This window comes from Entelurus aequoreus, linkage group LG18 (assembly GCF_033978785.1).
Source record: "Entelurus aequoreus isolate RoL-2023_Sb linkage group LG18, RoL_Eaeq_v1.1, whole genome shotgun sequence".
Taxonomy (NCBI): Eukaryota; Metazoa; Chordata; class Actinopteri; order Syngnathiformes; family Syngnathidae; genus Entelurus; species Entelurus aequoreus.
In genome coordinates, this window is record NC_084748.1 from 18,157,196 (window position 1) to 18,179,936 (window position 22,741).

General features: G+C 40.1%; 1 protein-coding gene across 3 annotated transcripts in view; it reads left to right on the top strand.

The window, feature by feature from the left end:
• stox2a (storkhead box 2a) overlaps positions 1-22,741 on the top strand; it is a 46,513-nt gene that overhangs the window by 12,841 nt on the left and 10,931 nt on the right. For all 3 annotated transcript variants that reach the window (XM_062026670.1, XM_062026672.1, XM_062026671.1), the window contains exon 3: positions 1,865-4,394. In XM_062026670.1, the coding sequence (XP_061882654.1) occupies positions 1,865-4,394 (2,530 nt within the window). The remainder of the gene's footprint in view (positions 1-1,864; positions 4,395-22,741) is intronic.

Below are 22,741 nucleotides of genomic sequence, written 5' to 3' on the forward strand. Positions count from 1 at the left end.
GTTAAATATACTGTAAGATTTTTTGGTAAAATAAAGCCAATAATGCAATTTTTTGTGGTGCTCTTTACTTAACAAAGTATCGAAAAGTATCGAAATACATTTTGGTACCAGTACCAAAATATTGGTATCGGGACGACCCTACTAGCCACTGAAAACAATATTGTCTCAATAGCTGGCAGCACAAGTGAGTAGAAAAATAATTGTCTCCCCTACAGTCAAGCATACTGGTGGTAGCGGCACAGTGCTGCATGAGTGCTGCCAGGACTGTGGAGCTGTGGTTAATCGAAAGAAAACATGAATTCCAACATAACCTTGTGAAGCAGAAAAATAGTCACTAGTCAGTTTTTCAACATGATAAGGAGCCCAAACACTACTAAGGTGACAAGTGTCTTGCACACACCTGAACATTAGTGTACAATAATGAAAACCTGTGGGGCGCCCTTAAGGGAAGGAAGAAAGGCAGGAAGGAAGAATCCATGTTTAAAAGGAATAAGGCAGCATTTGACAACAATGGTGATTACACTAAATATTCACACCAACCACACAACTTGGACTTGTTTACTATGAGGTGACGTCTACCCACTTGTGTTGCCAGTTACAGTAGAGTTGTGCAATATAGACATATGATATAAATAGTATAAATCTGGCCGTCAATAGAGCTTTTAATACTGTGGTCATATCGTGATAATGCATGTTGTTGACACATTCTAGCTGTGTCCTGCAAGTTTGACAGCGTCTTTAATGCAATGTAGCATCCTTGCTAGCAGCTAACGTCCCTTCACAGTGCAGCTTTTAAATCACTAATCCTCACCTCCATGGCAGCAAATTAACTGTTTCTCACAAGTAAGCTAAACATGCTACACTGGAATGGTAGGGGCATAAAAAAAAGAATAGCTAACCGCTAAGCCAGTCCAAATATGGCCAGTAACGATACCAAGTATTGTATCAGTATATTACACTATACTATATTACAGTGATTAGATCAATATACACAAAAGATTTTTGTCGTTTTTGTTATTGTTTACAAACTTAGAAAATTAGTGCCAATAGTAGTTTTGCTTTTGTTTAGTTATTTTGCACTACTGATTTTATTATACATTTTTAAAGTTATAAAAGGGAATAAATAGTTTAAAAATTAACTTAAATTGTTACACTACTATCCTTTGTTTTTGTCAGATTACAGTTGTGATAAATAAATAAAATCATTTAATGATCCTGAAAATTTCAGTTATGAAAATTGGCATGGCCAATACTGGCCCTGTAACTACTTGGTATTGACTCGATACCCAAACATTGTAGTATCGTCCAAAACAAATGTAAATAATCCAAACAATAGAACAATAAGTACTTTTTAACAGAAGTGTAGATAGAACCATGTCACAGCAGAAAGTAACAAGATATTAACCGTAAATTAGCAAGTAGATTAAAAAATAGTTTTGAGAAAATAATACAACTGGAAATGACGTAATATGTTATGTTACTGCATATGTCAGTAGCAAAATTAAGAGCCTTTGTAACCTGTTTTGAAATGGTCCTATTATCATTTATATGACAAATAATATATATATATATATATATATATATATATATATATATATATATATATATATATATATATATATATATATATATATATATATATATATATATATATATATATATATATATATCTATACACTATCACAAGGAGCTGCAATATTTATTGTGATATAGATTTTAACCCATATCAATACTGCCAGCTAATTAGACACAATTGGCTGTGTTGACAATTTTTTTTCTTGATGCATGTGTTTACTTATCATTCAACGCGTATCAATAGTAAAATGCTTTGAAATTGATCTCAATTTGTATGTTCTCCCCAAAGGCGTGCCTACACCCAGCTTGGAGGTCCTGCGACACACCTTGAACATGCTGGTGCGAGAGAGGAAGATATACCCCACCCCAGAGGGCTACTTCATCGTCACTCCCCAAACCTACTTCATCACACCGTCCCTCATCCGGAGCAACAACAAGTGGTATCATCTCGACGATCGGCTGCAGGAGCGCCCGACGCATCCGCAACAGCTGTCTCAGCCTTGCGCTTCGCCTAAGTCTGGTAACGTCACGCCATCCACACCCAGTTGCTTGACGGAGAGGCCTTCACGCAAGAATCATAATGACTCCTATAATTCCCGACGCGAGGATGCGCCCAGGCTTCATGGCGCTGCTCTCCAAAGTAAGCCACCAAAGGAACAGAAGGCGGATTCCCAACCGAGCAAAACCCCCAACGGCGGGGAAGCTCCGACGTCCGCCAAGGAGCAGCACCGAGGAGAACCGCCGTCTTACCCCCACCCACCCCCTCTTACGTCCCCCCCTGTCAAGCAACCCCCGCCTAAAGAGCCGACGGAGAAGAGCAAAATCGTCACGTCGTTCCCTTATAAAACCGACACCCTGACCAAAAAGAAAGAGGGAAGCTCTGGCGGAGGAACCAGCGAGAAACAATCCAAACGCTTTGGGCTCAGGCTTTTCCGTCTGAGCTTCAAGAAGGATAAGATGAGGCAGTTGGCCACCTTCTCGGCCCAGTTCCCCCCGGAGGAGTGGCCGCTTCGCGACGAGGACATGCCCACCACACCTATACCCCGGGAGATCGAGATGGAGATCATCCGAAGGATCAACCCCGACCTGACGGTGGAGAACGTAGCGAGGCACACGGCCGTGATGAAGAGGCTGGAGGAAGAGCGTACGCAGAAACACAAGGCGGGGTCGTCAGCCCAGCACAGCGCTCGCAGTCGGAGAGGGAGGGGCCACAGGAGGGTGCCACATGGTAAGTCCCGCTCCCACAGCAAACCTCGGACTTCAAGGGGGGAGGCATCGGAGGGATCGAACTGGGATCTTTTGTTCATGGAAAGGGATTTCCGCTTCTTTAGCCACTCGCTAGTGCGCTCACCTCGGGAGGCCATGTACACCTTAGAGCGCAGGCGCAGTGGGGGCGCCACCTATCTCGTCCACAGCAACCCCAACATCACCGAGTCATACTGCCCCGTCACGCCCGAGTGGGACGTGTCCGGGGAGCTTGCCAAGAGAAGGACAGAGATGCCCTTCCCTGAGCCATCTCGGGGGACGTGCCAGTCCCGAGTGCAGAGGAGTCATAGTCACAATCAGGACAGGAAGTCGCGACATGACCGGTCAGATCAAGCTAAAGAGCGTTCGCGCTCCATGGACAACGCCCTCAAAGGTCCTTCGCTTGGGCCGCCAGAGGACTTTGAGGCCAGCCTGGAGGAGCGCAGTCACTACTACACGGACGATGGCACACTGCGGGCCACACAGAAGTCTAGCCACTACTCAAGGATCATGTTCTCTGCTGCTAAGTTCCACTCGGATTTTAATGTGCCTGATTTGGGGAAAGGGAGTGTGGATGAGTCGAGGCTTCGGAGTACGATGGAGAGGAACAAAAGCAGAGACAGCTTGCCGACGTACAACGAGCTCATGGGACTTTCTCCTAAGCCCTCCACAGACGAGTACTTCCAGTGCAATACATCAAATGAAACAATCCTAACTGCCCCTTCGCCTCAGGCTAAATCAGAGTATGACACATTAACCTCATCAGGGGGACTCCGAAAGGGCTCTCCGGCCGACCGCCAAACGCCTCACCTCACCTCTCCTCACAAGGTGGAGTACAAGGAGGACTTGTCGGCGGGGAAGGGGCAGAGCAGTTCGGTCCGACTGACGCCGAGCCAGACGCCGGAGCCGGCGCAAAACGCCCGCTTGACGCCGCACCAACACAACGTGGACCCCGGAGGGGGCGGGGGCAGCCAGTCGATGAAGAGGAAAGAGATCTTCAGCAAGGACACTTTGTTCAAACCTCCACACAATGCCTTGTCCGCAGGCTACGTGGACAGCAGCTACAGCAAGTCTGGCACATTGCGGAAAGCCTCGCACGCCAAATCAACAGAGGCCCTTGACAATCCTGAGCCCCAGCAGCCTTCCAATTCAGCCGCTTCCTCAGCGTCGCCTGCGCTCCTGCAGGGCTGCTTAGAGCCAACTGTCCCCTCCGCCTCCTTTGACTACTATAACGTCTCGGACGACGAGGATGACGAGGAAGCGGAAGAGGACTCGCACAAAGAGTTGGCCAAGGCGGAGGACAACAAGGACCACAGGGAAGCGGGTGGTAACAGCGGGGGCGGCGGTGGCTGCAATAGCGGAAGTGGTGTCGTCGGTGGCGGGGAAGGAACCATAAAGTGGCTGCTGGAGCGAGAGAAGGACCACGACCTGCAACGCAAACTGGAGACCAATCTCACCTTACTCAGCCCCAAGGAGACCGACAACAGCAGCAGCCAGAAGTCGGCACACTCGGCCCGCTTGGACAGCATGGACAGTAGCAGCGTCACGGTGGACAGTGGATTCAACTCCCCGAGGTACGTCCAGCCATTATACACCCAAAGTGTTTTCAGTTGAAGCTTGTCTCCTTTGTATGATGTCACAGTGCAAACCCCTTATCTCCAAGTTTTATTACCTTTGCCAGAGCTGAAAACGGTAAACGTATTAGGCATTGTTTGATAGCCATTTAGTGGTTGGTTTAGTTGGTTTGCTGCTTAGCAGGATTACATCAAGGAAGAATTGATTCATTTAATTAGGTGAAAAACTGCGATCAACCAGGTGGTGTCCTGCTATCTAAGTCTATGGATGTTCTCATTCATTTAGGTCCTTGTATTCTCAGGGCATTCAATTGATCGCAACTAGACAAGTCGAAACTACATCTGAATAGGGGTGGGTACTAATTCCGGTACTTTTTTGGGACCGACCGAATACCGCCGGTTCTACCGGGCACTGATTCCAGTAAAACCAACAGTACCGCTGGACCCCGACTTAAACAAGTTGAAAAACTTATTCGGGTGTTACCATTTAGTGGTCAATTGTACGGAATATGTACTTCACTGTGCAACCTACTAATAAAAGTCTCAGTCAATCAATCAAAAACCGTGTTTGGTACCTGGGTTGCGCGTAACGTCACGCCCGGTTGCCGACTCAGGCGACTTTTCGCACTTTGGCACTTGGCGATCATTTCAGCAGCACTAAAAGCGGACTCAGCCAAACTACCTCTAGGCAATGTTGCAATTTTCAATGCCAACAAAGACATTGACTCAAAAACGTTCCAACATAAGATCAGCAAGGCTCCACTTTCCAAAAAAAAGCGCTAGTTTGATACTAATATACAATGGCTTTACTATTGACATGCTACTGATTAGCATGAGCGATTTTACATGGCGATTTCAACACCTCCGAATGTTTTAATGGAAACTGCAACTTAGATGCCGCTTACTATCAAACAGCTGGTGCGTAATAAGTACAAAACTTACAGTCTTAACACTTTTTAGGAAGCAACAAAAAAACAACACCATAAACTATACACAACTGCCATCTGACATCTTGGACTTGCAACTTGATGTCATACTTGCAAATGAGACTCAGAAACGTGATAGTAAAACAAGATATAATAACCGGACAGCTTATTTTTAAACATGGCCATAACAAATGAGATTTTATCATCAAAAAACATTTAATATTTATTAACACACAAAAGTACCGAAATTTGGTACTTTTATTTATATAGCACATTTAAAACAACCCCAGTTGGCCAAAGTGCTGTATAGACATAAGAAACAATTTGAAACAAAAAAAGGGCACGCAGTGTCACATTTACATTGTAACACAGAAGAATGAATAAAATACAATAGTAAAATATATCTTAAAAGAAGTTCAGAATATATCACCTGAAATACCAAAATGTAATAAATAAATAAAAAATGTATAAAACGACCAAGATACCCTGCCAAACTGGATTTGAACGCCAGGGAGTAAAAGTATGTTTTTAACCTAGATTTAAATTGGCTCAGAGACTGGGGGGGTCTAATAGATAGTGGAAGGTTGTTCCACAGTCTGGGCCCTGCCACTGAGAAGGCTCTAGCTCAGTGGTTCTTAACCTTGTTGGAGGTACTGAACCCTACCAGTTTCATATGCGCATTCACCGAACCCTTCTTTAGTGAAAAATTAAATGTTTTTTTTCTGAAATTCAAGACAAAGTTATATGTTTTTTTTTTACTGGTGCACAAAATGAACCGTGCATGAACATCATCGTGTTCAAAGAACCAAACCAACACAGTGCATGAACTCACAACAAATTACACACCTGCGAATCAGATGGAAAATTAGAGGGAACATTGTTTGGGGGTATCCAAAATATGGCGATAGGGAGAAGTTTTTATTTACACGATGAGTCGGGTGTGTCGTGACCTCCGCGGCGGAGGCTGCGCCGAACCCCTGAGGCCGACTCACCGAACTCCCAGGGGTTCGATCGAACCCAGGTTAAGAACCACTGCTCTAGCTCCTCTGGTTTTGAGTCTGTTTTGTGGACAGCCAGGAGGAGCTGGTCTGGGTCCTGCTGGGAGAATAAGGCTGCAGAAGCTCAATAAGATAGGGCGGGGCTACTTGGTGTAAGCATTTGAAAACAATAAGTACAATTTTAAAATGAACTCTAAAAGTAACTGGGAGCCAATGAAGGGAGGCCAGTACAGGGCTAATTGGATCACATCGTTTGGTTTTGGTTAAAAAACGAGCAGCAGAATTCTGCAAGCGCTGCAGCCGCTGGAGAGAGCCCTGATCCAGACCTACATACAAAAAATTACAGTAATCGAGGCGTGACGTCACAAATGCATGGATAGCTCTTTCAAAGTCAGCCTGTGGGAGATACTGTTTTATTTTTGCAGGGAGTCTTAGCTGGATTTAATGACAGAGCTAATTTGTTTGTCCAGCTTAAGCAAGCTGTCAGAAATAACTCCAAGGCTCCTTGCTGATGTGTGGCAATACGAGGACAGAGAACCAATAGCACAGTTATGTCCTTGTAGTGGGTTTGTTTGAGCAAATACTACAACTTGTTTTATTTTTGTTTAAGTATAAGAAATTGGCCCCCAACCATTCGTGTACATCATGCAAACAGTTCTGCAGAGTATTCACGGCAACCTGGTTGTTGCTTACTGTTACAGGCAGAAATATTTGAATATCATCTGCAAAAACAATGAAAAGAGACATTGGGCTTTTTAAAAACCGCACCCAGGGGAAGCATGTATTAAGAAAAGAGGACAAGTGCCAAATTTTAACCTTAGGGTACACCATACTTAAGGGCAGACTCAGAGGAGGAGTATTGGCCTAGGTTTACAGAAAAACCCCAGCTAGTCAAAAATGAATGGAACCATTTTAGAGCTGTACCTTCAATACGCACACAACACTCTAGGCGAGCTAAAAGAATGCTGTGGTCTACCGTATCAAAAGCAGCAGTCAAATCTAAAGTCGAATCGGTACCATATTGGTTCAAATGTGAACGGTACCAATTCCTAGAGGGCCACCAAAAAACGTCTATTTTTTCAACTGTTATCCATATGGGCCGCTGCGATATTCAGTTAAATACACTTTTCCACCACTTGTGGCTGTAATGACAATATCAGACAATCGGAAGACTGGAGCAAAAGTCACAGAGAAGTTTCTTAAGCGCAAAAAGTATAACTAAATTAGTGAAGTGAATTTTATTGACAGTTTATTTAAAAAACATATATATTATAAATTGTTTATTATCAAATTTAGTTAGAATTTATTTGTATTTTAGCAATGTAATTGTAGAATAGGATTAAAATCAAGAGTATGATTACTAATTTAGTGTTAATATTTGAGTAGGCCCTGGGCTCCTCTGTAATGGAAAAGTTGGGCACCGAGGTCAAAAAGGTTAAGAAACCCTGTTCTTAGACAAACTAAAGAATCCAGTTAGAATCCATTCCTGCTATCTAAAAGACAGACAGACAGTCATGCAACATTGTACCGAACATTTTATTTTTATTTGGAACATGTCAAAACTTAATTTTTATTAAAGTGATCAACCGTTCAAAGGGAGTAGGAAGAAGCACAGCTTGTCGAATCCCAACTCTGCGCCATAAGCAGCATTCCAAAAAGAAAGTTTGAGTCAGAACAATTCCAAAATGATACGATCCTGACGTCTTCCTCCGTGAATTAGGAAGCAGTATATTTTTTGGCGGCCCTCGAGGGAACATCGTTTTAGGTCATGGGTGAACTCTCCCCAATAATCCCAGAGTTTAAAATGCTATTCAGTTTCCCACATGACTGCAATGCATCAGTGGTGTATGAGGAGTGATTGATGATGTCCTCATCTACTTTGCATAATTTGCCAATAATGTTCACGTTGGGACAAATTTACCTGAGTTTTACACAAAAAGTCAGTGATGGGTTAAGCCTTTCTTTCCAAATGTCTACAATAGCGATGTAACAATAAACTGTGTTATTGATAAACCGTGGGAAAACTCCCCACTGTTAGTATTATCGTTTTAAATTACAATTATCGTAATATTGCACCTTGATATATTCTGCTCATTTAATGGAAAAGCTAGCTAGTGTGCTAATCGCTAGCTAGCGTAAATGCTAATATGAATACAAGAGACATGATTCTGATTAACACATTTCCCAATTACTACGGTCATGTCACTATCTAAACTTGTACACTTGAGGACATAATTATTAGCCCACGATGCACATTTTAACATTTTGATAAAAATTAGGTACATTTTTAAATGTAAGATGAATTTTCAAGATATTTTATAAAAGATTTGGTGAAAACTGACTTGGTCAAAATATAAGCCTTAATGTGAGTTTGTGTTTTAAAAACACACATCAGAATGCAAATAGGTTTGAAGCACATTTTAGCTGTCAATTAACACTGAATCCCAACTGGGTTTCCCCTACATGTACACTACCGTTCAAAAGTTTGGGGTCACCCAAACAATTTTGTGGAATAGCCTTGATTTCTAAGAACAAAAATACACTGTCGAGTTTCAGATGAAAGTTCTCTTTTTCTGGCCATTTTGAGCATTTAATTGACCCCACAAATGTGATGCTCCAGAAACTCAATCTGCTCAAAGGAAGGTCAGTTTTGTAGCTTCTGTAACGAGCTAAACTGTTTTCAGATGTGTGAACATGATCACACAAGGGTTTTCTAATCATCAATTAGCCTTCTGAGCCAATGAGCAAACACATTGTACCATTAGAACACTGGAGTGATAGTTGCTGGAAATGGGCCTCTATACACCTATGTAGATATTGCACCAAAAACCAGACATTTGCAGCTAGAATAGTCATTTACCACATTAGCAATGTATAGAGTGTATTTCTTTAAAGTTAAGACTAGTTTAAAGTTATCTTCATTGAAAAGTACAGTGCTTTTCCTTAAAAAATAAGGACATTTCAATGTGACCCCAAACTTTTGAACGGTAGTGTAAGTCCCCTAATCATGGCACACAAAATAAAACCCGCCAGACCTTAAATATTAATTTATAAAAATTTTTTTACATGAAAACAAATTCAAATAATATAATGTATGAATGGATACATTCATACAATATATTACTTGAATTTGTGTGGACTGATACATGTCTATTATGTACGTACTATTGGCCATAATTAGTTTGAAAAACATCTCTAATACCATAAAAATGTTCCACTACGCTTTAGTTTAAGAAACATGCATCTGAATCACCAGCGATGTAATGAAAAGAAAAGAACATTCCATATCACCGTTATGGTGGCCACGGTTATCATTATTATCGCGGTATTGTTGAACGTGCTCAAAAAGTACTTATGCGCACACTGAAATCTTTTGAATTAGATAAAAAAATAAATAGAAGAACTGTAGAAAACCCACTTTTTTGTATGTTATGTGTTTCTTATGCTTCACTAATAGTGTTTTAGTCTTAGTAATTCATCTGTCTGAATGGCTAAGCTTTTATTGTTTAAAATATAGGTTTGTACTGTAGCACTTTATGATGTATTCAAATGAAAGGTGTGCAACCAATAAAATCTATTATTAGTATTTATTATTTCTGGCGGGCTTTGTGTGGCGTCCTACTCTGTTCAGCGGTCCTTGTTAGCGCAGTAAAAACACCTCCGTTTCGCAATCCTCAAAGACGGCACAACTTGTAGGTTCAATGTGCACAATTGAATAGCTTAGTTGCTCAGGCAACAATGTGTTTGTATACGTTTAGATTGGGGTATGTTGTTTCTTAATGTGAAAAGATGTTAATGTTTCTTGTTTTCATGTTTGCATTTAAGCTTGCAAGCTGGCGCAGGCGTTCTGTTGAAATGAGCTACCAATGCTACTGCATTAGCGCTAAACGTTTTCTCGAGTTAAAAATACCCATCAAAAAAATGAGCTACCTTGTCGAGATAAAGAGTTGACTTTGTCACTGGCGCTACAAGTACCGGTAAGTCATTATAAAAAAAATATTTATTTCATAGTGTCTTCTGACCAGTAAGCATGTAGACAATTACAGTGTGAGGAAGTTCACGTTGACACTTATAATGGTAGCCTACTTTTTCGTTTTAATCACCGTTAATACTAGTAGATTCCATGATAAAAAGATATAAGGGAAAACAAATGTTGTTTGTGCACAGAGGAACTATGGGAGCATTATTTGATGGCTAAATATTAATGTTCTACCTCTACATCATATAAATAACAAAATAATAGAGCGTTATTTGATATCCTAATCAGCGTTTCAAAACTTGAAGTTGCATTTCTTGACGCAGCAGCGTAAATAAATAGACACCGCTGTCCAATTATGCAACTGGTAGCTTTTTTTGCAAGGCAGGTCATTTTGACAGAACACCGTTCAGTCTGTTTTTTTTGTTTTTTTTAAAAGTGCAGTTATTAATAACAGTTTTTCGAAATATTTATTTTACAACAATAATACTTACTGTCAGGAGTTTTAACTGCGATTACGATTTTTATCATTAGTTGTTACATTCCTACTGTCAGCATAAGCTGGTCACAAACCTGATCCACCCTGGAACGGCATTGGCACATTTGGTAAGGAGAAAAAGTTGAGTAGAAAGGTATTTTTCGAGTTAATAAATAGACTTCTTGTTCAAGCCTGTGTAAACTACCCTAATTATGACATTACTTCCGACAGTAACATATTCAGTAACTTCCGTTCGGACATCTCTTTGTGGAGTGTGTATGTTATACATGTTTGGTTCATTGGAGACTTTAAATCATCCATTGGTGTCACTGTGGTGGACTTCATGACCACCGTCCAACAGAAAACATTAAAACTTGACTGACGTTTGTTAGAGAGAATGTGAAAAACTTTTGGAAGTTGGTTCTTTGGTCTTATCAAACTTAACTTGAGCTGTTTGTGAAAATTGGTGCTGCTTTAGTTTGGCAAAAGAAGGGCAAGGCCTTCAACCTTAGAAGTACTGTATCTTAGGGCTGGCGATTATATGATCGCGATTAATTTTAGTTCGATCACGGTGACCAGCTGTTAGCATATTTCCTCGATCAAACATGGCGGACATGTCTGTTACCGCGGTAGTAAACAGTTGGGAAGCAACAACGCTTTGTATAATCCTGCACGGAACGATCTGCCTTTATTGACAGTGCTCCTGTGTGTGTGTGTGTTTGTGTACGTTTGCATGTGTTTGTGTGAAAGTGTTTGTGTCTGTGTGAGTGCGCCACCGTCCCGTTCCACCGTCGCGAAAGTCAGGCTCCTCACGACCTAATTGATGTTCAATCAGCATTGTGCCTCTCCCCTAACCTGACTCTCGCCAGATCCTTGTACAAGGGTCTGGCGAGAGTCAGGTTACCTCTCCCCCATTACGCAGCTGGAAGTGCCGCCCAGAAGTACAAAATAAGGAAATATGGCTAACACTAGCATGGAAGTTGAAACACAACATTTAAAAGGAGTCGAAACTTCAGTGACAGACTTTAGTCTCCCTGACTGCTTGAGTTGACGTTCTGGTGCACAGTAGTCCTGCCCTGAATGCGGACCCGCAGGTAGTCTCACACAGACTGGGAGAATAAACACACCTAAATGTGTTTGCAAAGATTCAACTCCTCTGATGTAATAGGTACTAAAAAACTGTTCAAATTATTTTTGAGTTTGTGGATAAAAGAAGGAAAAGAAAAGGTTATACTTAGAGATGTCCGATAATGTTTTTTTTGCCGATTTCCGATATTGTCCAACTCTTAATTACCGATTCCAATATCAACCGATACCGATATATACAGTCGTGGAATTAACACATTATTATGCCTAATTTTGTTGTGATGCCCCAATGGATGCATTAAACAATGTAACTTTACCATGAATTGATTAACGTGGTATTTTTATTTTTATCTATTTTTTGTCATAAAAAAATACAATTATGTGTGCTTACGGACTGTATCCCGGCTGACTGTATTGATCTATATTGATAATGTAGGAACCAGAAATATTAATAACAGAAAGAAACAACCCTTTTGTGCGAATGAATGAATGAATGAATGAAGGTTTCTCATAGTCATTCACATCGACGTCCCTTGTGTGGGCTCTGTGCCGAGGATGTCGTTGTGGCTTGTGCAGCCCTTTGAGACTTTTGTGATTTAGGGCTATATAAATAAACATTGATTGATTGATTGATTGATTGAATGAGTGTGAATGAGTGTAAATGGGGGAGGGAGGTTTTTTGGGTTGGTGCACTAATTTTAAGTGTATCTTGTGTTTTTTATGTTGATTTAATAAAAAAATAAAATAAAAAAATAAAAAATATATATATACAGTATATATATATATATATTTTTTAAAATTTCTTGTGCGGCCCGGTGGTTGGGGACCACTGTACTAGAGCTTGCTTGCCAACCTTGAGACCTCCGAATTCGGGAGATGCACATGCATTCACTCATGTGTGTGTAATAGCCGCATATATTATGTGACTGGGCCGGCACGCTGTTTGTATGGAGGAAAAGCGGACGTGACGACAGGTTGTAGAGGACGCTAAAGGCAGTGCCTTTAAGGCACACCCCCAATAATGTTGTCCGGGTGGAAATTGGGAGAATGGTCGCCCCGGGAGATTTTCGGGAGGGGCACTGAAATTCGGGAATCTACCGGGAAAATCGGGAGGTTGAAACCGATACCGATAATTTCCGATATTAAATTTTAAAGCATTTATCGGCCGATGAAATCGGCAGTCCGATATTATCGGACATCTCTAGTTATACTTGTAAAGTGCTTTTCTACCTTCAAGGTACTCAAAGCGTTTTGACACTATTTCCACATTCACACACACATTCACACACTGATGGCGGGAGCTGCCATGCAAGGCCCTAACTACGACCCATCAGGAGCAAGGGTGAAGTGTCTTGCTCAAGGACACAACGAACGTGAATAGGGTGGTAGAAGTTGGGGATAGAACCAGGAACCCTCAGGTTGCTGGCACGGCCACTCTACCAACAGCGCCACGCCGTCCCCTTTTGTTCCTAAAATAAACATGTTTTATGTTTTGGTACACATTATTTTACAGTACTGAAATTCAAACTGCACTTTAATGTATTTTCATTAAATATAAGATACAGTATTTGAGTTTTTAATAAGAACCTCTACAATCTGGGTCCCCACTTGCCGTTTGCCAAATCAAAGGTGAGAAGCACTGATGTGTACAAGTAATCGAAAAATACAAATATTAATGTACTATTTGAAAGTTTTGTTTAGTAAATGTTAACTTAAAATACAAGTCTTGTAGTATTCAGTACACCACTGATACTTTGTTTACTGCAGAATTAAGTTTGTGATGACAAGCAAAGTAACAAAAAGAACTTTGAGAGGAAAAAAGGTTGTTCTCTCCCAAAACGTACTGTAAAAGAAGCAAAACCGTCGCACTAAAACCTGTAAAGATTGCACCTCTATTAAACACAATCATAGATATGAAGAAAATGACAGTTGTCAGCTGTAAGCATATTTTACCTTGATCAAACATGGCGGAAATGTTTGTAATAAGATAAAGTTAAAAAAGTTAAAGTACCACTGATAGTCACACACACACATTAGGTGTGGTGAAATTACACTCTGCATGTGACCCATCCCCTTGTTCCACCCCCTGGGAGGTGAGGGGAGCAGTGAGCAGCGGCCGCGCTCGGGAATCATTTTGGTGATTTAACCCCCGATTCCAACCCTTGATGCTGAGTGCCAAGCAAGGGAGGTAATGGGTCCCATTTTTATAGTCTTTGGTATGACTCGGCCGGGGTTTGAACTCACGACCTACCAATCTCAGGGCGGACACTCTAACCACAAGGCCACTGAGCAAGCTTATATATATTATTATATACATAATATAATGACTCTGTATATTTCTGCCCGAGACAATCTAACTTTAATAAAAAATCAAAAATGGTGATATTAATTTGAGATTGAATGATATAAAAAAAAAAAATAATCGTAATCATCTTTTTGCCATGTCGCCCAGCCCTACTGTACCTACACTAAAGCATAGTGCTGGGAGAATAGTGCTAAGGTGTTTGAATGCTTTAGACACAGGATACCTTTTTTCAGGTGCATGGGAATGTCAAAAAAACATCTATGTGGATATTTTCAAGAATAATATTAAGAAGTCTGTTATCAGTCTATGTTTGGGTCGTCGTTTGGTGTTCCAACAAGACAATGACCTACAGCATTCCTCAAAGTTGGTGAACCAGGACACTAAAATCTAAGTTGTGGGTGCGTGGTTGGGGGCGTGGTTAAGAGGGGAATATATTTAAGCTAGAATTCACCAACTCAAGTATTTCATATATATATATATATATATATATATATATATATATATATATATATATATATATATATATATATATATATATATATATATATATATATATATATATATATATATATATATTTATTTTATCATACATATAAATAAAAGAAATACTTGGATTTCAGTGTTCTGGAGGCTATCAGTAGGTGGCAGTATTGTCCTGTTTAAGAGTGTCACAACATTGCTGTTTACGGCAGAAGAACTGCTTTACGGTAGACTAAACGTGACTGCTTTTGTTGTGTGTTGTTACCACGCTGGGAGGACGTTAATGAAACTGCCTAACAATAAACCCACATAAGAAACCAAGAACTCGCCCTCGATCATTCTACAGTTATGACGTCATTGGGCAGGCAAGCTGTTTATATTGTGGGAAAGCGGACGTGAGAACAGGCTGTCCCCACTCAGGTCCGCATTGAGCTGGAGGGGGCGTGGCCTCCAGCTCCGGCTGAATACCAGGAGTTTGTCGGGAGAAAATTTCTGCCGGGAGGTTATCGGGAGAGGCGCTGAATACCGGGAGTCTCCCGCTAAAAACGGGAGGGTTGGCAAGTATGGTTCAACTCATCATGCTTAATTTATTACAGCATTTGGGAAGCCTGTAGTTGATCTTTATTATGTACAGTAAATGTTATAGTTTTATCAACATGTGATAGCAGGGATCCTGCCATTCAAAACTAGGCTGCTACATTACTAATGATTAATGTAACTATAGCTGAAAAAATAGTACAATAACAATAGGAGAGACTATTCATCCCTGAACACCATGGAGTTCATGTAGGCTTTATGATGCAGTTACATTATTATATCAACTATCAGAGACAGCTTCAGGCAACTCTTAATTTAACATAATGTCCTTTTTTGCTGCTTCAACACAGCTCAATCAACACAGAAAAAGGTAAAGTGAAATAACTTAGTCGTTAACTGTAGGTCAATAATGCTTGTCTTTCTCTCAGACAGACAGGGCTTTGCTGTCCGTAACACACACACACGCACACACACCGCACAGTGAGCTAACGTTACGCTAAAAGCTAATTAGCCTTCACCTCAAGGACTGCGAGCGAGCTGAGCTGCCGCTTATGTTTCTAGAACGTCAACGGGCTCATAGTGATGTTACTAGTAGTTGACTGGGAGGTGTTTATTATAATTTGGGGAGAGTCCGCTGCCTTACCTGCTAAACACCTTTTTGCTCACTCCACCGAAGGACCACTGACTACATGTGCTCTGAATACTCAATGCTGATTGGCTGTTACATGCACTCTAAATACGCACTGCTAATTGGCTGTTACATGCGCTCTGAATACGCACTGCTGATTGGCTGTTACATACGCTCTGAATACGCACTGCTGATTGGCTGTTACATGCGCTCTGAATACGCACTGCTGATTGGCTGTTACATGCGCTCTGAATACGCACTGCTGATTGGCTGTTGCATGCGCTCTGAATACGCACTGCTGATTGGCTGTTACCGCTCTGCGTGTAACCAATCAGATGGTTCTGTGGGTGGGACAATGCTGGGTGCTGCAGAGACGTAATGACAGAGGCGGAGGTAGAGGCAGAACTAAGCGGAGCAGCTTGTTAAGACTTTAGTTTAGGCGGTGGCTCTTTGTTGTTAAGGCGTGTGTTTGGGGTCATTGTCCTGTTGGAACACCCAACTGCGCCCAAGACCCAACCCCCGGGCTGATGATTTTAGGTTGTCCTGAAGAATTTGGAGGTAATCCTACTTTTTCATTGTCCAATTTACTCTCTGTAAAGCACCAGTTCCATTGACAACAAAACAGGCCCAGAGCATAATACTACCACCACCATGCTTGACGATAGGATTGGTGTTCCTGGGATTAAAGGCCTCATCTTTTCTCCTCCAAACATATTGCTGGGTATTGTGGCCAAACAGCTCAATTTTTGTTTCATCTGACCACAGAACTTTCCTCCAGAAGGTTTTATCTTTGTACATGTGATGTCAGATGAAACAAAAATTGAGCTCCCTGGAGCTTTTGCCCACATTTCATGTTTTTTACACAGCTAGGTCAACAGTGTATGAAGTTGTACCAACAAGCATGATGTCCTGCGTGTATCATGGTCGATATTATCGTGACTCACTGCATGGACAGTTGTTTGTTTGGTGCAGCTGGCCAGGGACATTTCCAGTATATTTTGGGTAGGTGGAAAAGTTTCTATCACTGCAGGGTTTGTTAGCGCCAACACGTTTGTTGTGATGCATTTTTTTTGAGCAGTGTCCTTCTCGCCAGAGACAATAAGCATCGATAATAACATTGTGCAATTCAGTGAGGCAGAAGCACTCCATTTCTGTAGGCGTATCTTGGCTCCAAGTTCCACATTTACACCACTAACTCTCGTCCCCCGTCTCAGTCTGCTCCAACCTTTTACCCACTCTTTGTGCTTGTTCACCTTTTACAACCAGCAGTTAATTATCGGTAAATTCAGGTTAAAAAAATATAAGGCTGTGAATCCTCATTTGTCCAAAAATAGTTGTCTTCGTCATTTGTTACCCAATCTTCCATCATTACAAAACACACATTTGTTGACGGAAGCAAGGTTTTTATTGTTTAACAATTAGTTTGTACTGTAATTGTATTTATATGAAAATTGCGTGACAATAAAATATATTACGACTGTTTATTATTTCTGACAGGGGTTGTGCCGTCCTACTCTGTTCAGCGGTCCTTGAATGCACCGCAAAAACACCTCCTTATATTCCTCTGAGTATAGAACGATCACACTTTACTAAGAGAGCACAGCTTGTTCAAAACCCAAAACCAGTGAAGTTGGCACATTGTGTAATTGTAAATAAAAACTGAATACAATAATTTGCAAATCCTTTTCAAATTATATTCAATTGAATAGACTGTGAAGACAAGATATTTAATGTTCGAACTGAGAAACTAAATATTTTTTTGGAAATAATCACAAACTTGTATGTACCTGTATGTACCATTAAATTTTAAAATTTAATGGCAGCAACACATTGCAAAAAAGTTGGCAGAGGGGCATTTTTACCACTTTGTTACATGGCCTTTCCTTTTAACAACACTCAGTAAACGTTTGGGAACTGAGGAGAACAATTTTTGAAGCTTTTCAGGTGGTATTATTTCCCATTCTTGCTTGATGTACAGCTTAAGTTGTTCAAAAGTCGGGAGTCTCTGTTGTCATATTTTAGGCTTCATAATGCGCCACACATTTTCAATGGGAGACAGGTCTGGACTACAGGCAGGCCAGTCTAGTACCCGCACTCTTTTACTATGAAGCCCCGCTGTTGTAACACATGGCTTGGCATTGTCTTCCTGAAATAAGCAGGGGTGTCCATGATAACGGTGTTTAGATGGCAACATATGTTGCTCCGGTAATACTAACTTTTGGCAGTTTTACCGCGGCGTTCATTAATAGTTTATTGTTCGATTGTAAACTACATATGGAATAAATGTCAATGTTGAGCTCACACGGTGACGACACAAACACATCTCACCTATTTAGCTTCAGCGCTAGCCTGTCTTTTGGTTTGTGCTAGCATTCAGTTCGCCCTGCTTTTGGCTAAAAAATCATTAGGAATGTTACAGCACGTATGAAAGTAAATAGACAGTGTTTCACGACTGCTTCTCCTTTTTCTGCACAACAAGCTTGTGGAGTGCTTCTTTGTTGCAATGAGCTGAGATGGTTATCTAGCTACACTGCAAAAAGTCAGTGTTCAAAAACAAGAAAAAAAAAATACAAAAATGAGGGGTATTTTATTTGAACTAAGCAAAATTATCTGCCAATAGAACAAGAAAATTTGGCTTGTCAAGACTTTCCAAAACAAGTAAAATTAGCTAACCTTAATGAACCCAAAACTACCTTAAAATAAGTATATTCTCACTAACAAGTGCACATTTCTTGGTAGAAAAAAAAAAGAGACCTTTTTGCTCAATATGTTGAAAAATATTCTTAAATTAAGTAAATGCTAGTGCCATTATCTTGACATAATAATATGCGCTCGGCATTACATTTCTTGAAACCAGCAAACTTATACTAAAAACTAGTTTATTGTTCTTAATGGAAAGGCAACAAGGCAACCGCTTGTCACTCTCGGTGTCTCCTAGCCGCTCAGGCAAATCATATATGGTCTAAAAAGGCATTTTTCCATTGATAACATGACATCATCACGCCAAGTGCGTGCTCTTTCAGTCAATTAGTGCGCATATATACAGCCCGGGCCCCGGCCAAAATTTTTTTAATTGTAATTTTGAGGATTTTATCTGAATGTGCATGAACTACTTCTGTTCAAAATTGTTTGAAATGTCACATGTTAAATGTTTAAATATTAACTGTCAGCTTACTGTACTGTGCCAACTGTACTACTATATGAGTACGTATTTTCTATTGTTTCATCGAAAATAAAACAGCAAAGTCCATTTGGCTGTCATCTGTTTTAATTATGAGACACAATTGTGTCAAAATCATGATTTTTTTTTTTTTTCATGCTTGAAGTAAGAAATTATTAGTTTAAAAAAGTAGTTTTATACTTGTGAGTGTTAATGACACAGCTTTGCAACAGTTGATATTCTAGTTTCAAGCATGTTTTACTCAATATAGGTCATAACATCTCAGCAACAAGCTGTAATATCTTACTGAGATCATTTAGGACCAAAACCCTTAAAGGCCTACTGAAAGCCACTACTACCGACCACGCAGTCTGATAGTTTATATATCAATGATGAAATCTTAACATTGCAACACATGCCAATACGGCCGGGTTAACTTATAAAGTGCAATTTTAAATTTCCGCTAAACTTCCGGTTGAAAACGTCTATGTATGATGACGTATGCGTGTGACGTCAATCGTTGAAACGGAAGTATTCGGACGCCATTGAATCCAATACAAAAAGCTCTGTTTTCATCTCAAAATTCCACAGTATTCTGGACATCTGTGTTGGTGAATCTTTTGCAATCTGTTTAATGAACAATGAAGACTGCAAATAAGAAAGTTGTAGGTGGGATCGGTGTATTAGCGGCTGGCTGCAGCAACACAAAGAGGAGGAGTTTGAGGTGGATAGCAGACGCGCTATCCGACGCCCGCACGGATGATTGGGTGAAGGCTTTTGTCGCGTCGTCGATCGCTGGAACGCAGGTGAGCACGGGTGTTGATGAGCAGATGAGAGCTGGCTGGCGTAGGTGGATAGCTAATGTTTTTAGCATAGCTCTGTGAGGTCCCGTTGCTAAATTAGCTTCAATGGCGTCGTTAGCAACAGCATTGTTAAGCTTCGCAAGGCTGGAAAGCATTAACCGTGTAGTTACATGTCCATGGTTTAGTATTGTTGATTTTCTGTCTATCCTTCCAGTCAGGGGCTTATTTCTTTTGTTTCTATATGCAGTTAAGCCCGATGCTATCACGTTAGCTCCGTAGCTAAAGTTTTTTGCAGATGTATTGTCGTGGAGATAAGTCACTGTGAATGTCCATTTCGCATTCTCGACTCTCATTTTCAAGAGGATATAGTATCCGAGGTGGTTTAAAATACAAATCCGTGATCCACAATAGAAAAAGGAGAGAGTGTGGAATCCAATGAGCCAGCTTGTACCTAAGTCACGGTCAGAGCGAAAAAATATGCGTCATGCACTGCACTCTAGTCCTTCACTCTCACGTTCCTCATCCACGAACCTTTAATCCTCGCTCAAATTAATGGGGTTATCGTCGCTTTCTCAGTCCGAATCGCTCTCGCTGCATTGTAAACAATGGGGAAATGTGAGGAGCCTTTCAACCTTTGATGTCACGCTACTCCGGCACAGGCAAGGCTTTTTTTATCAGCGACCAAAAGTTGCGAACTTTATCGTCGATGTTCTCTACTAAATCCTTTCAGCAAAAATATGGCACTATCGCAAAATGATCAAGTATGACACATACAATGGATCTGCTATCCCCGTTTAAAAAAAAATTAATTAATTTCTGTAGGCCTTTAAAACAGGTAAAACACTAACATAAAATCTGCTTAGTGAGAAGAATGATCTTATCAGACAGAAAATAAGCAAATATCACCCTTATTTGAGATATTTAATCTTACTTAGATTTAAGTTTTTGCAGTGTAGTTGGTACATTTACCGTAGCTCCACTAGTTGTTTTGAATCGTCGTCTCAAAGTCCTGCTGAATACATGTATTTTATTTTTTCTTTCTTCTACTTCTAATCTTATTTAAGTCATTCCCACACAGTCCCATTATAATGTGTTCATGAGCAAGGGCATGGAGGCACCAGCGCAGCGCCACAACACAAATTGTTGAATTTTGAACTTGAATCAGATTTCAGTCTGGGTAAAAGTTCCATCGGTTGTCCCTCTTAATGTTCTGAGCTCCTGTTTCTATGTTAGTGTTGTATTGAGCTGATTAATGCTGTCCCACCGCAGGTCTGCTGAAGTTTTGACCCTCGTTGGTTGTGATGTGGAAATGCCTTTTTAAAAGTCTTTAAATATAACAGAATGTTATATTACTTTCTACAACTTTAAATAATAGATGAGATTTAAACTGTTTGTTTTTTTTAAAGCTTTTCACTCCACCTACGCGCAGATTGTTGCGGCTCAAGCGTGGATTATGCTTCTGCATTCTGAGTCACTGCACCGTCCCCTCAGATGGCGTGTTGATCCTTTTATTCGAGCTGGGTGTCCAAATGTCTTCCACCAAGGGACGCATACTCATAACTCAAAAGGATATTATCAGATAATATATATGGCTAAAAACTATAAGTGTTTTATATCGGTCAATATCGAGTAATTATTGATATTAAGGAGCAGAAGAAAATATATTAATTGTAAACCTTTTTATTTAAAATGTAACCTTCATCTGATTAGAATACGCTCAGCTATCAAGGTAGAAAGGAAAGGAAATGTCAACACAAGCATGAAAAACACTCTGACAATGTAAACAAAATTTTTAAATCCCATTGAATATTTAATGGAATTTTTGTTTACATCGCAAAAAATATATTTGTATCGTTTTATCGCTTCAGCCTCAGATTTTCATTAGGAATCAGTTTAGAAAGGGTCTAATGAAAACCAAAACAATTATTTCCTTAACAAATCATGTAAATCCAATGAATGTGTTCAATGTGAACACAAAACACATTTGAAAAAGAATGATAATGTTGGAAAAAAAATGTACAATACAAATAGGTGATGAATGAAATGGATGATTGTTTGGCTAAACTTACAGTAGCAGTGTGATGTGTTCAGTGACACTCTGGAAATACAGACTCGAAGGCTCTTGGTGATTATTACTGTGAAACTTTTCACCTAAAACTGAAATATACCAAAACCGGAGCATATGAAAACTACTGTCCCACTGTATGTGTAGTGTTGTCCCGATACCAATATTTTGGTAGCGGTACCAAAATGTATTTCGGCACTTTTCTAAATAAAGGGGACCAAAAAAATGTCATTATTGGCTTTATTTTAACAAAAAAATCTTACAATACATTAAACGTATGTTTCTTATTGCAAGTTTGTCCTTAAATAAAATAGTGAATATACAAGACAACTTGTCTTTTAGTAGTAAGTAAACAAACAAAGGCTCCTAATTTAGCTGCTGACATATGCAGTAACATATTGTGTCATTTATCATTCTATTATTTTGTCAACATTATTAAGGACAAGTGGTAGAAAATGAATTATTAATCTACTTGTTCATTTATTGTTAAGATCTGCTTATTTTCTCTTTTAACATGTTCTATCTACACTTCTGTTAAAATGTAATAATCACTTATTCTTCTGTTGTTTGATACTTTACATTAGTTTTGGATGATACCACAAATGTGGGTATCAATCCGATATCAAGTAGTTACAGGATCTTACATTGGTCATATTCAAAGTCCTCATGTGTCCAGGAACATATTTCCTGAGTTTATAAACATAATATAATTTTTTTTTTAAACGAAAGAAGATTTTGTGATGCTAAAAAATATTGATGTAATCATAGTAGTATCGACTAGATACGCTCCTGCACTTGGTATCATTACAGTGGATGTTAGGTCTATGGCGTTTGTTTATATTGTAGCGTTCCGGAAGAGTTGGTGCTGCACGGAATTCTGGGGAATTTGTTCTGTAGTGTTTATG